The 21649-nt window shown below is 39.9% G+C and overlaps 1 protein-coding gene and 1 long non-coding RNA gene across 8 annotated transcripts in view; one reads left to right on the plus strand and one right to left on the minus strand.

Annotated features, from left to right (window-relative positions):
- The window catches only part of LOC130684256 (uncharacterized), a 33983-nt gene extending 16261 nt beyond the window's left edge, over positions 1 to 17722 (plus strand). The window contains exons 2-6 of one of the 4 annotated variants that reach the window (XR_008998451.1): positions 2396 to 2509; positions 7969 to 8028; positions 10258 to 10314; positions 13872 to 14202; positions 15424 to 17722. This is a non-coding gene — a long non-coding RNA (uncharacterized LOC130684256). Of the gene's footprint in view, positions 1 to 2395; positions 2510 to 7968; positions 8029 to 10257; positions 10315 to 13222; positions 13346 to 13871; positions 14888 to 15423 lie in introns of those variants that run through there. The other 3 variants (XR_008998453.1, XR_008998452.1, XR_008998454.1) reach the window with 3 other exon arrangements.
- The window catches only part of RALA (RAS like proto-oncogene A), a 55406-nt gene continuing 38227 nt past the window's right edge, over positions 4471 to 21649 (minus strand). For 2 of the 4 annotated variants that reach the window (XM_036918919.2, XM_057504390.1), the window contains exons 2-5: positions 19024 to 19176; positions 17735 to 17943; positions 12540 to 12714; positions 4471 to 6428 (exon numbers count right to left, since the gene is read on the minus strand). In XM_036918919.2, the coding sequence (XP_036774814.1) occupies positions 6306 to 6428; positions 12540 to 12714; positions 17735 to 17943; positions 19024 to 19137 (621 nt within the window). In that variant the 5' untranslated portion in view covers positions 19138 to 19176 and the 3' untranslated portion in view covers positions 4471 to 6305. Of the gene's footprint in view, positions 6429 to 12539; positions 12715 to 17734; positions 17944 to 19023; positions 19177 to 21649 lie in introns of those variants that run through there. The other 2 variants (XR_008998450.1, XM_057504391.1) reach the window with 2 other exon arrangements.

Consider the following 21649-nt stretch of genomic DNA (forward strand, 5'->3'; position numbering starts at 1 on the left):
GATTTCACCATTTATTATCTTTTTCATTTACTATCATTTTTCTGAGATTTTGTAGCTTTTTCCTTCTGGGGTTTCAGGAGTGTTGTGTGCTAGGGGCAGAAGAGGGAGGCAATGCCCATTCCATGCTCAGGCTTCACTCATGTGATTGGCCCTGAAGAAGACTGTCTTGTGATTGCAAGCTGCTCACCAAAATGGGGGAATTAAGGAGAGGGTGGGTTATTTCACTTGGGAGGTTTAAGTCAGTGGGCCACCCACTCTGTACTTCCCCAAATGCAACCTCACTCAGATCCAATGTGATGGGCTGTGCTAGTCAAACCCCACAAGCTGTTGGAGCTGGTACCTCAGGTTGCTCTAAAAAATTTCTTTGGGAATGAAACTCCTTAGCGATGCTCACTGTTGTGCTTCCTGTAAACTTATGGGTCCACATGTTGAATGATTGGATCACCCCAGTCTCTCAATGAGTAAGTGCACTGAAGGCCTTCTCCAGGTTGGAGGGTTTGTATCAAGGGCTGAAGAGGATGCCCATGCCCACATTAATGATCCTTTAGTTTGCCTCTCCCCCAGTGCCTCAGGACTCCAGTGAGGCTGCAAGGAACTGGCAGCTATATCTCTGACCTGTTCACTGGGAAGGAATTCCTGATTTGCATGAGGTACTCGAGTGGGACAGATGGGATGAGAAGTGGGACTCAGCCAGCAGTGCAGGATTAAGTCCCAATTAAAGCCAGACTGTCCATTGGTGACCTTGCATAGGTCATGTGGGCTCTGCACACTTCACTTTCCTGGCCCTGTGACTGCCATCTCAGGGTCCTTTCAGTGGAAAGATTCAGCAAGGACAGAGGTGGGGCAATATAAATCTCCAGCTCCTTCAACAAGTCTCCATGGTTTCATCAGTGCGTAACAGTATGTCACATATAAACTGTTTTTACTGAGAACAGGGGGCCAGGCATGGCTGAAACTTTCCTCCAATTTAAAAATATTTGCCCTGTAATAAAAATAGCTTATGCTCTGGGCATTTCTCTTAATATCTCAGGAGGTAGGTAGTGAATGCCTGTTTTAAAATCAAGAACCTGAGACCCAGTAACTGCACTTCAAGGAATTTACCTGAAGAAAACAAAATCCCTGATTTAAAAAGATACATGTATGTCACCACATTATTTACAATAACCAAGATATGGAAGCAACCTAAGTGCCCATCAATAGATGAATGGCTAAAGAAAAATAGATGGAGTATTATTCAGCCATAAAAAAGAGAGAAATCCTGCCATTTGTGACAACATGGATGGACCTAGAGGGTATTATACTAGTGAAATAAGCCAGGTGGACAAAGACAAATACAATATGATTTCATTTACATGTGGAATCTAAAAAAAACAAAACAAAATGAACAGAACAGCGGTAGACTCATAGACACTGAGAAGTGACTGGTGGTTACCATGGGGAAGGCATTGGGGTGGGTGGGTGTGGAGGGTGAGGGGGATAAAGGGGCACAACAATTCTCAGTCACAATATACGATGGTCACAGGAATAGTGGTACAGCATGGAGAATATAGTCAGTGATTCTGTAACGTCTTTCTTTGCTGACAGATGATAACTGTACTAGTGGGGTGAGGATTTAATAATATGGGTAACTGTTGAACCACTGTGTTGTATACTTGAAACCAATATAAGATTGTGTATCAACTATACTTCAATTTAAGAAAAAAAAAAAAGAACCTGAGGTTCATGGAAGTTCCTCTAAGGCCAGTGAGCAGTGAGAAAGACTGAATTTGACCTTCAGTTCATCTGGCTCTGGGAATCATCAGTCTCTTGTGCCGTCTCCATTTAAAGCACCCTCACCACCAACCAGAACTTGGAAAGGCCCATGGGAAAAGCTGGAATTAGGAGATGGAAGACCTGCAATCGAATGCTGGGTCTTACATTGCTTGTGTGATCCTTACTTCTCTCTTCTGGCCTGTGAAGTGACACAAAAGCTTCTAAGGTTCCTTCTAAGCCAGGTTTTATTACAGGAAAACCATCTAAATATCTTCCCACCAAATCTGGCATCTTTTACAGCAGTCAACCAGTCAACCAGCCAACCAACCAACCACCAGCTGGCCTGTGAAGGTGCAGCGCTCAGGGCTGTGGCCTGAAATCTCACGCTTCTCTGTGACCGGGCGCCCTCTCAGCAGAGGCCCGCAGGGAGCTCGCATTCTGCTCCTTCCCTTCCAGTTCAACATGCCTTTGCTCTAATTTTTTTTGCTGCATGAAACACTCCGCCCTTAGGAGCGTTTTCTAACTGCTAGGTGCTTGCAGGCACCTAAACAATTCAGCTTGGGGCTTTTGGTAAAGCAATTGGGTTCTTCTATCGGATTAGCTGTGCAAGTTATCAGTCTCACAACCTCTCTTATATCCACAGAAATGATGTGAGGATTGAGAATACAGATGGCTGTGCCTCCCTCCCCTCCCACCTTCAGCCGCTCCAGGCTGTTGTCCCCACCAGCTGCATGCAGGAGTGCTGGAGCAGGACTGGGTAAATTATTTTGTAGTTAAGAGAATGCGGGATGAAAGCTTCTCTCCTGCTGCAGGAATGCTGCCTCTTTACTGATCTGTAAAAAGCGCTGTATGGCCTGACTCCACAGCTGAACTCTGCAGTTTTCCCACCTGGCACTTGATTCTTCTTTTAGCAACCAGGCTGTAAGCGCACGAGGCCTCGCTTCCCTTCACAGCAACACTCTGCAAGCTTTCTGAAGACAATCTTGGAATAAGTGGCTACCTTGGGGAAATCTTGGGCATTTCCCACCTTAGTACAGCTGCAGAATTGTTCGTTTTTGTCTCTCTCTGCTTCTCCTTCACAGTGCAGTGTTTAAGAGCATGCCAGGCAGGCTACTCTACTTCTAATGCCTGTTAATAGTTACTAGCTTTGTGGCCTTGGCAAGTTATTCAACTGTTCTATGCCTCAGTTTCTTCATCTGCAAAATGGGTTAATGACAGCACCCACCTCTTAAGGTTAATATTAAATTTAAGCATGTTTACAGTATCTTGCATATAGGATGCATTATATATTTGCTTTATTTTATGGGTTGACTAGAGAAGAACTAGGTTGAATCTCATTTTTTAAAAACTTTATTTCCTCTTTTTATGCATGTGACACATAATAGTTTTTCTTTTTTTGGTGTGAATCTATGTTATTGCCCCTAACTCGTGTGTGTTCTTTACATTCCCAGCAGTGCCTACAGTAGGCATATAACACTGTTGTAAACTAAAGCTTTGCATGAAGATTGAAGATCTTTGTTGACATGCCACTCTTGAATTCCAAAGTAATTTGCTAAAGGAGACTTCTACACTGGATTAAAAAAAAAAGGGTTACTTTGAAAACTTTACAGGAAGTTTTGGTAAATGCTTTGATAGTTTTAAAGTAGCAGTTCTACCTCTGCAAAATTTTAAGTTTTTCATCTGTAATTCCAGGGGGAAGGTATGTTCCCATCCTGGGTCAAATAACCTTTGAAACTGAAATCAGTCAAAGGGAGAAATAAAGTGGGAGAAATCCGTTTATTGCTTACAAGCAGTCATCTATCTACTTCTGCTCGCCTGTGTCTCATGACCCGGCTATAAGGGACCCCACCAGCCTCTCTGGTCCAGATATGCCCCAGCTCTCCCATCCTTGTCATCACCTATTGATTTGGAGATGGACTACTTCTCTCCACCCCCGTGGAAACACCTATGGAGATGCACTAAGGCCAGGCAAGAGATTCTGAAAATACTGCAGTTTCTACCCACACATATCTGTCACAAAATTTTGAGACATGACATTTTGATTTAGTTTAAGACTAGAAAATCTAACCTTTCTTTGGTAAATTAATATCATATTCCATATTGGTGTTAAAAATGGGTCCATGCAGTGAGGTTAAAATTATGCCAATTATAACTTAAATGTGCTCCCTCTGGCACTGCTTATGAGGTAAGAAATTAAGATGAACTGGATTTTGAAAGGTTGTGTCCATATTGGGCCAGATCATTTCTAGCCCACAGGCTATTTGACAGTTAATCAGCCACTATTCCCTGCCATCCATCCAATTTGAAAGAGAATGGTCTGAAGCTTGAGGAACTGATAACAGAAAGGCTACTGTTGCCACAATTTGGAAAATAAATAGTCTCTGGGGGATCATCCCCATTAGACCAATATGAATATATAGCTATCACCTATTCATTCCAGTGTAGTAGTGTTCTGAACATAGCGGACACTGTGGCTCTCATGTCGGCATGAGTCTCCTCTATGTAACTACTGCACGTGGGATTCTTCCATTTCTGAGTCTTCACTAAATTTGGGCAATGGTGACATTGTTATTTAGGGAATTGGAGTTACACTAAATAAGTCCATAAATTGGTAGCTCAAAAGAAATAGTTGTTTAAAAATCTCTGGTAAAGATGTCCAGGTTGATAAACCTGAATTTTACATGTTACCTTGCAAACATCAAGTCAACACCACAAACATTTAAAAAAAGGAATTTTATTGGTCTTTAAATGGCTCAAATTTCAAACCAATAGGGTAGTGGCATCAGCCTAAGACATGTGATGCATCTTTGTCAGTTGGCTTCATAGCACCTCAGTACCCAGGAGAGGAAAGGTCGCAAAGAAAAATCACAATGTTAGTGGTTAGGCCCCCTGGTTAAATAAGACTGCAATGGGTACACATGGAGATATAGCTGGGCCCGCAGGGCCCATGTTACACTGATAACTAATTCCGCACAAGGCATAGCCTATGAAAAATATGAAATGAAAGATGTGCATCTCAAACCCTTTGAGGACAAATACTTAACATGACAATCCAGATGTACTATCTAGAGCTGAGTTCCTAAAAAGCCTATTTTTGTTGACTTTACATACACACCTGTTACCTGGAATGCCTGATCATAAATTTTACTTGTTGAGAAATAAGAGAAAAGAAAAACTGTTGAATCAACTGTCCTAGCTCCATTTTGAGGAAGAAGAGAAAAATCTGACAGTGGGGTATTTCCCATTATGTTTCCAGATAATGTGCTAGAATTTTCCCAGTGAGCACCACACAATGGTGACATGGGCCTAATGTTTGGTCTGTGTATGCCAAACATGTTTTCTGCACTATACTCAGGTTTGACTGCCTGATATAACTTTAGGAAAATGTAGCTACAGTGTTCTTCAATATGAACACAAACAGACTACAGATACTCTGATAACTCCCATATAGCCAAACTATAAGCTCATGAGTACAGATTTAGAAATTAGTAGGTGGCAAGCATGAATATTTTCCTGAAGTGTTCTAGTGCAAAATACATTAGCACTACTGATTTTCCTGTGCCTTGCTCCAAAAAGATAAAAAACTTACTAACATATGCTCACTACTGGCAGAAAGGGATTTCCAGGGACCAGCATCTTAAAGAAAAAGGGTTCACTGCACAACTGAATCTTCAGAGTCTAAAGCTATCTTACAAGTTTATGCTGGCCCTTCAAGTTAATTAAAAGCAATCAAGGAGCTCTGGAACCTTACTTTCAAGAACCAGAGTATGGCACACATTTTAAATTGGACAGACTCCTAGCAGACAGTTACTTCTCAAGCATCTTCTGTACAAAAGTTGCACTCCACTATCAAACATACATTTTCTCACCAGAACACACAGAGCAATGGGCTCGAGGCACCAGTGAGGACACGCCCAGAATGACGTAACTGGTTATTTTTCGGCTTCTAAATTAAGGCATATTCAAAAATTCCCATATACAAGTTTACACCACTTTTCTAAGTTAATTACCAGGTAATTAATGCAGGTTCACAGATGAATTACTCTCCATTAACTATATGCAACAATCATGCTAACAGCTTTTTCTTCTATATTTTGCATAACAACGGTTAAAAAAAGTGGTACAGTTTAACGATCATGTTCACAATTGTCATGTTTCAAGGCAGTAGAAGACCAAGACATTTAAAAATGATATAAAATTTAAGCTTTATAATAAACCAGAGGAAGTAGCCTTTCCTCCCATTCCCACCCCCACCTCACCTCTTTAACAGTTCAAGAAAGACTGCCCACAAAACACAAGCTCACACGCTACATTCAGGACCATGATGGATGTAGGCAATTATGAAAGAAGCTGAACTTTGCTTCTTGGTGAAGCCACATTAATTTCTTTTTAAAGTGAATTTGACTTTCAGTGCAGTTCCAATTCATGCTTTTAGTGATACATAACAATTTCCAAAATGTTAAAGTAATTTCAGTCAATTGAGCCTTCAATGGCAATGCTTATAAATTATATTTATTAGTATGGTCAAGATAAGAAAGGAGTTTGGACTTTAATTATAAAATGCAGCATCTTTCTCTGATTCTCTTGGCTAAACTTTTCCTCTTCTTTTTTCCATTCTTTTCTTTGCTGTCTTCCATCTTTCTGGCTCGAATTTCCCTCATTAAATCAAAAAATACCTAGAAAGAAGAAGAGGATAAACAAGCCAATAGATAATGTGAACTTGATACTTCTTGGAATCATTAGGGAATAAAAGAAGAATAAATATTTAAGAGCTCTTGTTTGGGGAGTGCAAGGTGAGGAAAGCTAAAGTCTGCTTCTCCAAGTATATTGGGAAAATGGGAAATGGTCTGAATTAACTTTTTGGTAAAAATGTTCACTTACTATAACCTGATTTTTTCATCCCTATTTTCAAGATGAAAATAAAAAAGCACTACAAGTCAAGACAGCTTCAAAGATAAAGCTCAATGGAATTCATCTGAGTAATGTATAATTAATAAATGTATTGTAATCAATTCATTTAAAATTCATTTGTTTAATAAAATTTATATCTAATTATTTATGCTTCAGCTCCACTTTGAGAAACAGCTGAGGAAAATGAGTGCTTCCCTTATTGTTTTGATACCAGGCACTAGAAAACAATTTTGTTTGTTACACTATATTTGGGAACTTATCAATTCTTGCCTGATGTCTAGAAATCAGCAAAAAAATGAGATATGAAAGTAATAATTTAAAAATAACTAGTGTAACAACTTAAAAGTTAAGTATTAATAACAAATGTTTATGTGCACATAGAGAAGGGCCTGGAAGGATACTGACTCACTGTACACAAATAGTTATGAATTGTGTATGATTAATGGATGAATAACTTTAATGGTCCACATTTTTACATTCTGGATTTTTTAAAAATTTCAGTGTTCACTTTTAGAATAAAAAAGCTCAGTAAGATTAAAAATAAACAAGATATATAAAAGATAATGAACGTTATAAGTAAACAAACGTACATCATGTAATGACTGACAGGTATTTTCAGGCATGCCTATGGTTCTCTCTAAAGGAAACGCACAGAAAAAGCCAAGTGCTGAATAGCACAGGTAGAGAGCTGCCCGAGTGGGTGCTGAACAGGCATTACACGGGTTTGCTTGCATTTGAAATACAAACAATGAAATGATAAACCAAATACTAATAAAGAATTCTGTTTTCAGGGAACAGGGTGGAGAGAACAGTGAGGCATCTCTGAACAGACCTTGTTATGTAATTTCTACTTTGGAAACATAAATGTTTTACAAATTTAAAAATGAAATAAACAAAAAGCAGTTGCTAAAAACAAAACCAAATTAAAATAAGACTATAACTGGTGACAATCATACAGAGGAAAGAATTATTTCAGGAAACTTTGAATTACAGCATAAGGAATACACATCTTAAAATAGATGCTAATAATAACAATAAAAAAAAAAAACCTGAACAAAAAAAAAAAAAAACCAAAGACAAATCGTAAGCTTCACTTTGTAGTTTAGTTAACAGTAACAGTGGTACTGCCCTTTTGCAATAATGCAGGATAATCCAAGTGAGTATTTATGTTGAGGTAGTTTAGGAACTAAGACTTTCGGTGTAAGAGAAAAGATACAATTACAAAATCAGAGAGGTAAAATTCCTGAACATTAAAACTGGACTGGAAAAAACAGTATGATCTCATGATTTTTTTTTCTTTTCTAGTACGTATCTCCTGGGACTACTCCAAGAGGCCACGGTCAATGACAGCCCAACAACGAACAGGTAAGTTCCCAGAGGGTGGCTGCTAAGTACCATTCCTACCAAGGAGGATTCCTTAGGTGAATGGTTGATTCCTGACCTGGAGTGAGAAAGTACACCAGAAACAAGGAAGCTATCAAAGACTAATGGGTTGAGTTAGATGGACACAGGACCAGTACGAAGATGGATGGGAGAGAGCTTTTTCTAAGGAAGTCACAGAACCTGGAAGTCACTAAGAAGAACTGACAGAGCTGACAATGAATTTTTCGTGTTCTTCCATGGAAAAAGACAAAAATCAGCAAGCAGTTAAACAATACAAAAGGACAAAGGGCTAATGTCTTTAACATAAAGTGGACTTATGAATCAAGAAGATTAAGAGCGCATTAGATAAGTGGAGACAAGGAAGTAATTTCACAGGAGATATGTAAATAGCCAAGGAATCAGCTACAAGACGCCTGGCCTCATTAGTAATCAGGAAATGCAAAACAATGATTTACCCATCTTATTGGTGACTTTTAAAGGCTGCTTCAATCGGCGCTGGCAGAGGGAGTGGGGGTGAGGTGGGGAGGGTGCTTCACACGCGTGAGGACAGTGTTGCTGGAGGGAGACTTGTCATTGAAATTTAAAATGCACCCTTGCTTTTACCCTAGCACCGGTGGACACACACAAAGTTCCCTACAGTATTGTTTGTAACAGAATATTGTAGACAATCTAAATGTCATTAATAGGAAAATGGCTGGATTAGGAGAAAGCTTAACTATGGAATATTTTGTAGATTTTAAAAAGAACATTGCACAATCTATATGTAATGCTGGGAAAGAACTGTACGATCTATTTGTTATATAATTTAAAAAGCAAATCACAGAAATACCCATCTATCTACATACACAGAAGTGCTGTACAGACTATAAAAACCTTATTCATACACGGGAAAACAAGCACAACCTTTCCCTCAGGTTCCGTATGCCCACCTCTAGATGCAGGGAAGCGGAGGGAAAGACATACGAGTCAGCAGTGTTACCTGAGTGTAGGGGAGTGGGGTTTGGGTGGAGGGTGATCACTTTTTCCTCCTTACACTTTTCCCTCCCTATCATGAATTTTTCTTTATACAATAAGCATGTGTTCATGTATTATTTGTACAATGAGGAAAAACCCACAAAAATATTAAAAATAGAAATAGTACATTTCTACTAAAATTCTTTCCGCAGCATTAAATTGGGTCTCTTGATACAATAAGTCATCTTTCCCTTCTGACATCTTGCTCAATGTCTTCCCACTCTTACAAGATATTCCTTAAAATTAAGAGCAACCTTGGAGTGCTGATTTTGTGCCAGAGCATTTAGCTAGAAGGCTGTTACCAAGGATGAACCTGGCCCAGAGGGGCACATGGGCAGGTTGCCAGGTGGTCCTTGGGCCTCCGGGTGATTCCTCTGTGATAGGAGCGGCCTCCAGAGCAGGCCAGACCCCATGCTCCATAGCTCTGATGGTCATGAAGCTTTTTCATGGGGTAGATTTAAAATCTGCCTCTTTAAAATTTCTACCCAACTGTCTATTTGGAATCCAGATAAGGATAAGGCATGAGCCCTTAAGATCAAGTATTTGTTTTCTGTGACAACACCCGATACTTCCCGACTTAATTGAAGGAGGCAGTATTAACACTGGCTCCCCCAGAAAACCTATAGCAGACTTCCAGAGTGGATGACATACAATATGGGAGACACTGCAGCTATTCCAGCCATTATTTTCAGTAAAATAGTGAAGAAATAACATGGCTACTGGAGCTGGCGACACCCAGAGCCACAGACGCCACCACCAACCCTGAACCTCAGTCAGGTGTGCAATCTGTCCACACCTCAGTTTCCTTGCCTCAAAGGGAGCATGAGAAGAGTACTTACGCCTTATAGAGTTAAAGATGAAATGGTCAGTGTTCACCATATGCCAGACTCTCATAAACACTAATGAAGATATGCCCTTGTGACTACTACATTATTTCCTCAGCAAAAAACCAAATATAACCTAATTCTAGAAACTTAATATTTGTTGCAAGTTACTTTTATTTAGCCACTGAGGTACTTTATCTGGCCACCACTCTTAAGGATGCAGTGGTACAGGGAATTCGTTTTCAGTATGAACTTGTACCTCAGCTTACAAGCAGACCTGTTTTATGTAATTCTGCTTTGGAGTGGTGACCACTGATTGCAGACTGTGTTTTTCCAAAACTGGCCACAGTGATACTTCTATGTGTTCTTCCAGAGTCCTGCCACCCTCCTGATACCGGGACTTTGTGACTCCTCTGGCCAACAGAATGAGGTGGGAATAATGCTGTCTAATTTCTGAGGCTAGCTCAGAAAGGGAGATACAGTTTCTGCCTGGTTCCTTTTCTTTTGTGACGCTTGCCCTTGGAACTCACTCAGCCACCTGCTGCGGTAAAGCCTAAACTAGCACACAAGGGAAAGGTCACGTGGAGAGGGACATATTCCTGACAATAGCCAGGAACGACCGGCTCAACCAACACACATGAGCGAGACTTCAGAACCCAAACTGAGATGCTTCCCGTGCCGAGGCTTCAAGCTTTTCAGCTGAGGCACCAGCCATTGTGGAGCAGAGTCGAACCACCTGCACCGGGCCCTGTCCAAATTCTATGACCATGATAAATGGTTGTTTCAGCCACTGGATTTTTGGGTCTATTTTGTTATGCAGCCAGAGTAACTAAAGTAGTCCTGTATCTGTGACATTTCTCTTTTGAAAACTAATACATGAATATGGCAAAAAAATTCATACCAGCTGCTTTATAGCTTAGATGGATAGTTACTGGTCACCTATCTGCCCTCCCCAGTCCCCTTAGCTCACGTGTGTTCTACTCAGGACATCAGCTAGGAGGAAGTCAAACAGAAATGCCATGGTAATGTTCCCTTCAAAACCAAACACACTGAACCTTAAAACATATTTACAATATGTTTTACTTTAAAAACATTTGCCATAACTTTAGAGAAAACTAGCAAACTAAGTGGAAATCTTGTAAAACTCATTTTATACAGATACCCTGGACCTATAGGTATCTGACCCTGTGACTAAAAAATCAGTCAGCTTAGGCACACCTCGGAGATGTTGTAGGTCCCACTCCAGACCACCGCAATAAAGCAAGCAACACGATAATGTGAGTCAAATGCAGTTTTCATTTCCCACTGCACAGGAAAGTTCTGTTTACACTATACTGTACTCTATTAAGGGTATGCAATAGCATATCTAAAAAAATGTACATGCCTTAATTAAAAAATACTTTATTGCTAAAAAACGCCATCCTCTGAGCTTTCAGTGAGTCATAATCGCTGATCACAGATATCACCGTAACAAATATAGTAATAACAAAAAAAAGCTTGAAATATTGTAAGAATCATCAAAATGTGACAGACATGCAGTGAGCAAATGCTGTTGGAAAAATGGTATCGGCAACTTGCTTGATGCAGGGTTGCCTCAAGCTTCCAATCTGTAAAAAGTGCAATTATGGGAAGAGCATAAAGCAAAGAGCAATAAAATGAGGTATGCCTATAAAAACACTGTCTTAATACCTATGGTAAATGAACTGAAAGAATCCTTAATTTCTTTAACCTAATGATTTCTGGATCCGGGTTATGACTCTATAGACACAAGCAGACCAGTTCACTAAAACCCGAGGCCACCTAGGGCACTGTTACTCAAGTGTGGTTCCCCAGGCACAGCCTGCACCACCTGCAAGCTTGCTCGACATGCACATGCTCAGGTCCCACCCCAGACCAAATGAATCAAAATCCCTGGGGCTAAGAGCCAGGACTCTGGGCTTATCAAGCTTTATAAGCAATTCTGCACTTTAAAGTTTGACGTGCTTGGTAGGGTCTAAATGGTTTGGGGGGCTCTCAGGACCCATGCTGCCTTAGCCAACGGGCGTCTTCTGAACCCCTAAGACGGTCTCTGGCAGCAGGATGAAATGCACCTGAGACTCCTAGAAATGAGGTAAGGTGTACCTCACCTGGGCTCCAGGAAGGGCCGATCTGAACAACGTGAAAAGATAAGGAAATGGGCAGAGGATCTGCCTTTCCACTCAGGGGAAAACAGGCTGAGGCTGGGGAAGAGCAGCTGTAGGAATAATAGATTTTCTTGTCTGGGGCTCCTTCATCTTGGGAGGCACCTTCCCTTCTGAGAACTTAAATGGGGCTGGGAGGGGTCAGCTCAGAGGACTCAACATTCCTTTCAAATTATCTAGCCAGTCAGGATAAGAAAAAAAAAAAAGGCAGGGCTTCAGGTCAGAAATCCTGTCAGTGCTAGAGAAAAAGGACATTTAGCTGTGTGTCTCATATCTTAACATCTCTTGGGAACTTAAGGACAGGGTGAAGTAAGAAATTCCTAACATGGTGTACTTGAACATTCAGGGCTGATAAAAATCAACACGTATTAAATCTCTCTTTAAAAGTCTCACAGAATTCCTGGACAAAATGGAGCTGTGTTAAAGCAAATCAACCTATTTCTATTATGACATAGTAGGGAGAGCCACCTTTTACCTTGTCAACATTAGCTCGCGTTTTAGCAGATGTTTCCACATAGTTAACATTCCACTGATCGGCTCTGGTTTTTGCCTCTTCTACAGAAACCTGCCTTTTATCTTCTAAGTCTGATTTGTTACCAACCAGCAGAAATGGAACATTCTCGTCTTCTTTTACTCGTAAAATCTGCTCCCTGGATAAGAGTAAATGAAACAGAAATAATAACATTACCTCCGCTTGTTAAAATAACAAAATAACAGACACCACCTGCAATTAGCATTTTTTTGTTTCTACACAATAACAATCAGCTCACTTATTGGTAGGAAATAAGCAGCAGTTCTCAATTCTACCATCAATCACTTGACTTACACATTCACTCACTAATGAAGGAAAAATATACTGAAGAAGAGGGTATCAATAGGGCAGTAGAGGTACAAGATGAAAGCACCAAATGTATGCCTTTTTAAAAATTAACTTTTTATATTAGGACAGTGTTTCAGGTTTGCAGAAAAGTTGTGAAGACAGTACATAGAGTTCCTGTAGAGCACACACCTGGTTTTCCTACTGTGAACATCTTACATTAGCGTGGCACATTTATCACAACTAACAAACCCAAACTAATACACCACTATTAGCTGAAGTCCCAACTTTACTCAGAAGTTCTTAGTTTTCTGAGTGAAGTTGTCCTGTCTCTGTTCCAGGATCCCGTCCAAGATACCACATGACATTTGGTCAGTGTTTCTCTTTTGACTCCACTTGATGCTCACAATCCTCAGACTTTTCTTGTTTTTGATGAACTTGACAGTTAGAGGAGAGCCAGCCAGGTAATTTGGAGAAAAACTCTCAAGTGGGATTTGTCTATGTTTTTCTTTATTAAACTGGGACCCTGGGTTTATGGGAGGAAGACCAGAGAGGGAGAGAGTACCATTCTTACAATATCATGTCAGAGGTCCCACTAAATTTTTTTAAAGCCCCACACGTGCCAGAAATAGCTGGAAATCAGCTTTGAAGTACACATTTTACATTTAGAGGTAAATTATACTCTGAGAATGTCACGAGTTTTAAAGGTATCATGGCTCCCTGCTCTTCCTAGTCATGTGACTCTGAAAAAAGTACTTCTTTGACTCAAATTCCTCATCTGGAAAATGGGGCTAACAGTAGTTCCTTCCTTATATGGTTGCTACAAAGATTAAACAAAGTGCTTAGAATTGTGCCTTGCACACAGTAAATATTCAATAAATGTTGCTTTTCTTAATGATTATTAATCTACTGGAAAAATATGTTTTCTTATAAAATCAACCATAAATGAAATGCATTAAGACTTACATTTACTATCTTGTTATTTCACAGGTGCCTCTCCCCTGAAGTGATTAAGAGATGCTGAAACTATAAGGACATAAATATTTTCGACTAAGAGAAAATGAGAAAATTAAAGGGATTATCAGAATGACAAATCAGCAAAGTTCGACTTTGCAGGGCTCTGTGTGATGTCTGTGCCTGAAGGCACACCTGGGCAATGGCTTCTTTTCAGATTATTCTATTTGGGGTGTCTTAGACCACACCTCCTGATGCCACCCCTACCTGCACTGCTGCTGAGTGCTCATCGTGTGCCCAGTGCTGCCGACGTCCTAGCTGCTTTACGTCCGTCATCACAACTAATCCTTACCCCCAAACCTACCAGGTGAGTGTTGCAATTACTGTCAGCCTACCGCAGACAAGGAAACTGAGGTGCAGGCAATTCATGTAACTGGCTCAGGGTTGCAGTTAGGGGAACTAGGATTTGTATCTGAGAAATCTAACTCCAGAGCACATACACAAGTCCTACACCAGATACCGTGGGGCCTCCCCATAACGGAACGTCTAAGGATACAAAGCCTGATGTTCAGGGATGTTTAGTTTCCAAAAGTTCTTCATCACAAGAGACCCCTACCTCTGATATGGAATGAACACTAAGGTGTCCATGGACATAATGGGGAGGGTCTCCAGGTTACACAATATTTTCCTTGCAAGGCCAAGTCACAAACTGGCAGAGGGAAACTTAATTATATACAGTGAACAGATCACACCTACAGGAGAAGATGAGGTAAAAAAAGGTGGAAGTAAAGTGTTGATCATACAAAGATGATTTTACCTTTCTGAAAAAACATTTCCAACTGGTTGCTTCAACGTTAGAATTGATACTAACAAAGTAAGAAGTGATGCAATGACGTCATAAAATAATTACAATCTTAAAACAATGCCTCGTATAAAAATGCTTAATACATTTAAAAATACAAAGTAGGAAAAAGGCTGGATTTTAAAAAGGAAACTTAGCATGTCCCATTTAACAACATGAAATGTGGTAGCCATGTGGTGTTAAAAAAGAGCCGTCATTCATTTTATGAGTATTATAGATCAGTTGTTAAAGGCAAGAATAAGGAGGCTGATCTCCTGGTCTTGACTGCCCCATCCTCCCCGCTGCATGACAGCGGGGTAGGTCACTGAACCTCCTGTGCTTCGGTTTCTTCCTTTATAAATTTAGATAATGATTTCTAAAAAGATGTGACAAACTCCAAGTGTTATTTTATGCACCACGAAGAAAAACTGCTGCCAATTTTAACTGTAAGATGTCATACAATAAGACATGCCCTGATTTTAAGAGGTGATAAAATGTAAAAAAAAGTGTTAGAATCTATGAAATACAGTGGTCTCTACTTCACCTATGTTAATAGAACATAGGATAGTGTGTCTGGTATGTGGTAGGCATTGTATGAGTATTCGGTAGTGTTTTTCTTGTAAAAAGCATATCAACACACACTATTATTACTATTAAACTTATGATGTGTTTGTGATGAGGATTTTGGCAATCAAAATTTTTTTCCAGTGCTGGTAACAACAAATTTGCTGTTACTTTCTTAACCAGCTTCCTTCATGATCAACAGCTGGAGCTAAGATGCTAACAACTCATCACCTGCTCACTGATCACCAGGAATATGAGACTGGCACATGTATTTATGACTCCAGCACTTCTGCTCATGTGTATATATAGTCATTAATTTATTTCTTAATAAATAATACCTACTCTGAGTATAGAAATATTCTTAATACATAAGTTATTCTGAGTCAGGGGCTACAGGAAGGCAAATACTAAAATTAGGGTGGTTGATGCTATCAGAAACATGGCCACAGAAGACCTGCACCTATTTGGTTCAGAGGTAAGAAGACAATATCTGTTAGTAAGTTGGTTTATTAGCTACTTTCCTGGATGTTAGAGAAAGGTAATGCCATGTCTATAATTTTTTTCATACACATTTTGTTTAATGTGATGTTCCCTTTAAACAGAGTTTTAGAGGCTATGATAGACTTTAGAATAGGAAATTACCTTTACAAAGTGGTCCGACTTTCTTCACTTTTGACATGAGTGAGAACCAAAAAAGGTTAAGTTTCCTAAGTTTTCTCAAAGTTAGAAACATTTACTAATCATGCACTGTATGTTGTAGGCTAGCGACTGTGCAACAGCCGGATACCAGGGATACTAAGATGGGTAGGAATGGGTCCTGCTTTCAAGTAGTTAACCTTATGAGGAAAAACACATAAATCAAGCTTATTCCAAGAGTACTCAGTGTGCTCTTGGAGCTGTTGCAGGTACCCTGCATGCACAGATGAGGACAGTGGGTTCTGCCTTGGTGACAGGTGATGGGAGGGCCGCCTAAAGAGAGGAGCTGACGTTTGTGCTGTGCTTTACAGGTTAGACCATGTGAGTGCCTCCTGTAACGATAAGACCCTCTCAAAAATGCTGAGTCACTAGGACCATTTTTATTTATGGGAAGGGCAACACATTGGAGGTACAACACAAGAGTAATGATCATTCACTTATTTCTGTAAAGCAAACAACCAAAATTCTTTTGTCATAAAAATACCTAGTCCCTTAAGTTACTACTTTGGCTTTGGTGACTATGGTGACAAAAAGCTATTCCATTGCCTAGAACAGGACCTGCTACATAATAAGCACTCGTTCTTGTTGAATGAATAAACATTGACATTTCTGTAACTTCTAACATGTCTCCCAGGATTATAAATTACAGGGTCTGCCCTTTATCACATACAGAGCGCCTTCCTTATAGAAACCAACAAACTTAATTTTATAAATAAATCTGTATTTTAAAAGTTTCTCAATGATAAGCTTTTTTGCAAAGAATGTTCTCTCAGAATCCTTTAAGTTCTTGAGACTTTCAAATGTACATAAAAAGGAACGCTTTGTATAAGCCCAAGCTCAGGTTTCTGCTCCACCACCTGGAATGACTTCTTCCCTTCTGTGGAAACCCTCCTTACCCCTTAGGCTCCTCTGTTTCAGAAAGGCCTCCCAGCCCCTCTCCTCTCCCGGGTCCGCTGTAGCGATCATCACTGCCCATGTCTCCTACTTAGTCACTAACTTGCTCTTGGTATCATGCCTATTTCAACTAGGCTGTGTCAATCTTGAAAACAGTGGATAGATCACATGCTTCTTTTGTCCCCCCATATCAAAGCAAACAACTACATAAATAAAAAATAAACTTTAAAAATACTTTTAATCATGCATGTAGCATTTGAGATGACTGAAAAACTTTATTCTGTATTTCTCTTAGATATAGAGAGAGTCCCTCTGCCCTTTACCAAGACCTAACCTGCAAACCAAATGGATGATTGGTTTTGATAAGCAAATAGTAAATAAGATATACAAAATACTATATAAGACAATCTAGTGTGCCAATCTATGACATTATTATTTCTATTAAAAATTTCAGTCCATGCTGCCAGGGCATCTACAGTGGGAAGGACGGCAGTGTGCCTGCTGAGTGTTACACGGGTGCTATGAAACTAGTGACTAACACAGGAGATTTAAAATCTAGGTCAGAGTTCCATTATGTGATCTGACTGTCAGCTCTTATGGCAGAAGGAGCACTGTACTCCAAAGCAAAATACTTCAGTAATGCATAGAGACTTAAGGTACTGAGGCGCTCACAGACTCACGCGCCCACGCAGCCGACACTGGGATGGCTGGAAGGCAATGCAAGGTATACCAAATGTCTGTGTAGGAGACACAGCAGACGGAGTCATATACTGGTATCAGAGAGGAAATACACACAATTAGACACAGAAGAAAGACTAAGAAGTAAGAACCTCCAGTTGCCCACTTGTTTCTGGGGAAGAAACTGTTGTGCAGTGTATCAGGAACGACATAACTGCTACCATACCTGAAGTCAGCTGTGGCTGCAAAGGATTCCATTTCTGTAATAGAGAAGACGCAGAGGAAGCCCTCCCCGCTCCGGAAGTAGTTGTCTCTAATTGCAGCATAGTCCTCCTGCCCAGCTGTATCCAGGATATCTATCTGCACCTCTTCCCCATCCAGTACTACCTTCTTCCGATAGCTGTCTGCTTTGGTAGGCTCATAGTCCTCTACAAACTAGAAAATAAAAAAATAAAACTCACCTTTATATTTTCTTTACTTTTCAAAACCTCCTATTGTGAAATACAGATTCACATGAAGTTATAAAAATAGTGCAGAGGTCCCATGTACCCTTCATTCAGTTGTCTCCAAAGGTAAAAACCATATTAATTAAAATTTTCATTTTAGACAATTTGGTAGCTGCCTCATTTGCAAAAAAATTGGGGTTTAACTATGAGCTCTAGATTATTTATAGCTTGAAAACTGTGCCTTTTTTCTTCCTTGCAATACCATACCTGCAAAAACTATTACACATACATTTTAGCAGACGTGTAAGAATTCCTTTTAATGTAGCTCTAAACAGTAACTTGAAAGTACCTCAATATTTAAGTAAATATTTGAAAATGCTGTTAAATCTTTCTCTACAATGAACCAAGTCAACAAAGTGGCTTATACTACTATGTAGAATGTCAAATCTTCAAATTTGAGATTTCTCCTCAAACTTCTGATTTTTTTAATAGTACCACTGGCCACTGAACAACCAATCACGCATATCCAGGTATGTGGACTTTTGTCAAAAATACTATAGAGTACTGTAAATGTATTTTTTCTCTTCCTTATGATTTTCTTAATAACATTTTCTTTTCTCTTGCTTTATTGTAAGAATATAGTATATAATACACATAAACATACTAAAATGTGTTAATCAACTGTTTGCTATTGTTAAGGCTTCCAATCAACAGTAGGCTACAAGTACTTAAGTTTTTGGGAAGTCAAGAGTTATACTTGGATTTTCGACTGTGCAGGTGGGGAAAGTGTCAGTGTTTTAAAACATAAAAATAAAAAAGCCAAAGTGAGATTTCTCAAAAACAGGTACTGTTTCCAACTTTGGTTTGTTTTTAAGGCATAAGGCTTTCTTGAAAGATCATGTTAAAACCAAGTTGTGTACAGATGTTGACTTTGAATTTTAAAATGAAAAAAAAAAAATCAGTAGCTTTCAAGGATTCAAGTAATCCATCTGACACAGCACCAAACTAAGCCAGAGAAACACTTTCTGAAAGCCCAAACTTTGCCATCCATCATAAAATCAGCACTTACCTCATCATACATGAACTGAAGGGTCAGAGCCGACTTGCCCACACCACCACTACCCACCATGATGACTTTGTGCAAAGCCAGAGAATTCTGACCCTTGGGCTTATTTGCAGCCATCTTCTCGGCGCAGAGTTTTCACCAAAGATTAAGAAGAATCTAAGAATGAAAGAGTAAGTAAGTCATGGTCAGTATATCCCTCTTCCGAATTCCAATGTAGCAAATAGATATCATGTCCTTAGGCTTCAAGATACTAGTTTTTGTTCTGCAGTGATTTTAAACAGATGGACAATGAAGCATGTTCATTTAGGGAAAGAACCACCTAAGTATGACTAAAGGGCACTTCTAATAGTTTGTTTTCAGTAATGAGCTGTGACCAAAGTGAGTAGTTCCCAGTACAACCTCATGCTGACAATACTGGCATGTTAGCTGCTAAAGAATATAATCACACAGATGATGAAAGCAGGCAAAACAATCTGTTTTCATATTAACCTATACTGGCAATAATTAGATATTTCTTCTAATTCCAGTAAGAAACAACTCATTAAAAAAGACTGCCAATTGAAATGCTGCTTACTGCCAGTTTATAAAAGAGACCTCATCCCAATAAATTGGCAGTAGAATTATAAATAGAATCCAATACTGCATACCCCAACTCCCAGATATCCTATCCCTCAACATCTTGTGTCTTGTAGTGGATGGCCAATCTAACTTACATACCTGGATCTAGTGCACCCTCACTTTCTTCAGAACATGCCTTTGTTTACTACATTGCGTGCTCAGTGTGGCAAGAGCAGGTTCCTTCAGAAGCTGTAGTGGTACTGCACACTAATGGCAGGCCCCATCCTTACTCAGAAAAGGAGACCCTGAGGTTAAAACAACCACTGAGTCTACATGGAGGCCCCAAGCTATGAAACTTTTTGTTCTCTTAGGCCCCAGGGAGTTGCACGCCTCCTCCTCAGTGTCTCTGGTCACAGTACAGCTTTCCCAAGTTATAGGTCACAGGACACAGCCCATCCTGCCTCCCTCAGCTGCATCAGCCCCACACTGGTCTCCTTCAGTCCTCTCTAGGCTCTTCTCTGCCTCCTGGCCTTTCCCATGCAGCTTCCTCCATTAGGCATATTCCATTCCATCTGGCTGACACCTCTCAGTTCTTGGATCTCAGCCTTCCCCAAAACTTTCAACCTAAATAAGGCTCTCCCTTGCCCTGTGTTTTCACATAGAATCTGACACTTTTCCTTCATAACCACAAGTTGAAACTGCGTGAGTGTTAGTTGTTCACATGGGTCTTCTTCCCTCATACACCAGAAGCAACTCAAGGGCAGGGGCCCATCTACTTGGTTTACTTTACACTTAATGTAAGTAACACGGCTTGGCAAAGCCAGCCATTTGGTACGTACGTGTTGAATGAACAAATGTTTGCCATCTGATTTAACCTTGGGGAGTACTTTAGCCTATACTGGTGTCAAGTAGCTGTTGTTACTAGAGATTCAATCACAAGCCTGGGCAAGGACAGTCTGCTGTGGCTCTATGCATCACACACTGGCTGCACAGGGTACCGAAGAGCTGGGCAACGCTCTGGCTACACCCAGAAATCATGCCCATATGCCTATTTGGAAAAATGTTTTTGGAAAAATGTTTTTGGGAATCTCTGCCACACCCACCCACTAGTCTTGCTGTCCATTTCATGACATTCATGACATGTTATACTCCAAGACTGCTTTTAATCTATATGCAGCACAATTAAGATCACACTACATATGTACTGTTTAGTCCTGTTCTTATTTTATATCATAAACATGTTAGCAGAAGCTGCGTGAACTGTGAAGCATTATGGTAAAGGTTCTACACTTGGAGGTTAGTTCAGTTCAACTCAGGGAACAAGGATTGGGTGAGTCCCTTTTTCCTGGGTATCAAGGACATGATCATTAGATTCTGAATGACTAACACTGCTCAGAAATAGTGAAAATTAATAGTTATACTTCAGGTAACTAGAAGCCTAAATGATAGCAGGTCTAAGTCAGTTGATGGAGCATGCTATCACTGGCATCCCTAATAAATCAGAAAATGCTTCCTTTCTCACTATTATGCTCCTCACTTGCTGGTAGCTCTAATTGTTTCACAGCTACATAAACTTTTATTTTTAAAACAGTAAATACCACATGAGCTCAGGGTGGGTGTTACCATATCAATTAATACTCTGTGTGTGTGTTTTTAAAGTAAAACATTTAGAATTTAAACCAACTGGGTTAAAACACTTCTCCTTGCAGAACAATTTAAAATACTGTCTGTGGCTGAGGAATTGAAAAGGCAGAGATTCCCAAAAACATTTTTCCAAAAGGCAAACATTCCCCAACTACTATGAGTGGCACATTTCATACTTTCAAGGGGCAACAAGGAAAAGAAATTCCCACCAAAAAGACACTCCTCTCCCTTCATTTCTAAGAAAACTCGGCACTCCACAACTTAGCTCCCAACCCCTAGATGTTTTGATGGTAAACAAGCCAAAGCCCCTCTCTACCTGGAACTTAAGACAAATACGCCAATTAAGAAAATTCCACCAGTGTTATGTGCAATAAAGAAATGGAAGGGGGAAGCCATGTGATGAAGAGTGGGAAGAGGGGCTACTGCA

The sequence above is a fragment of the Manis pentadactyla genome, chromosome 7 (assembly GCF_030020395.1).
Source record: "Manis pentadactyla isolate mManPen7 chromosome 7, mManPen7.hap1, whole genome shotgun sequence".
Taxonomy (NCBI): domain Eukaryota; kingdom Metazoa; phylum Chordata; class Mammalia; order Pholidota; family Manidae; genus Manis; species Manis pentadactyla.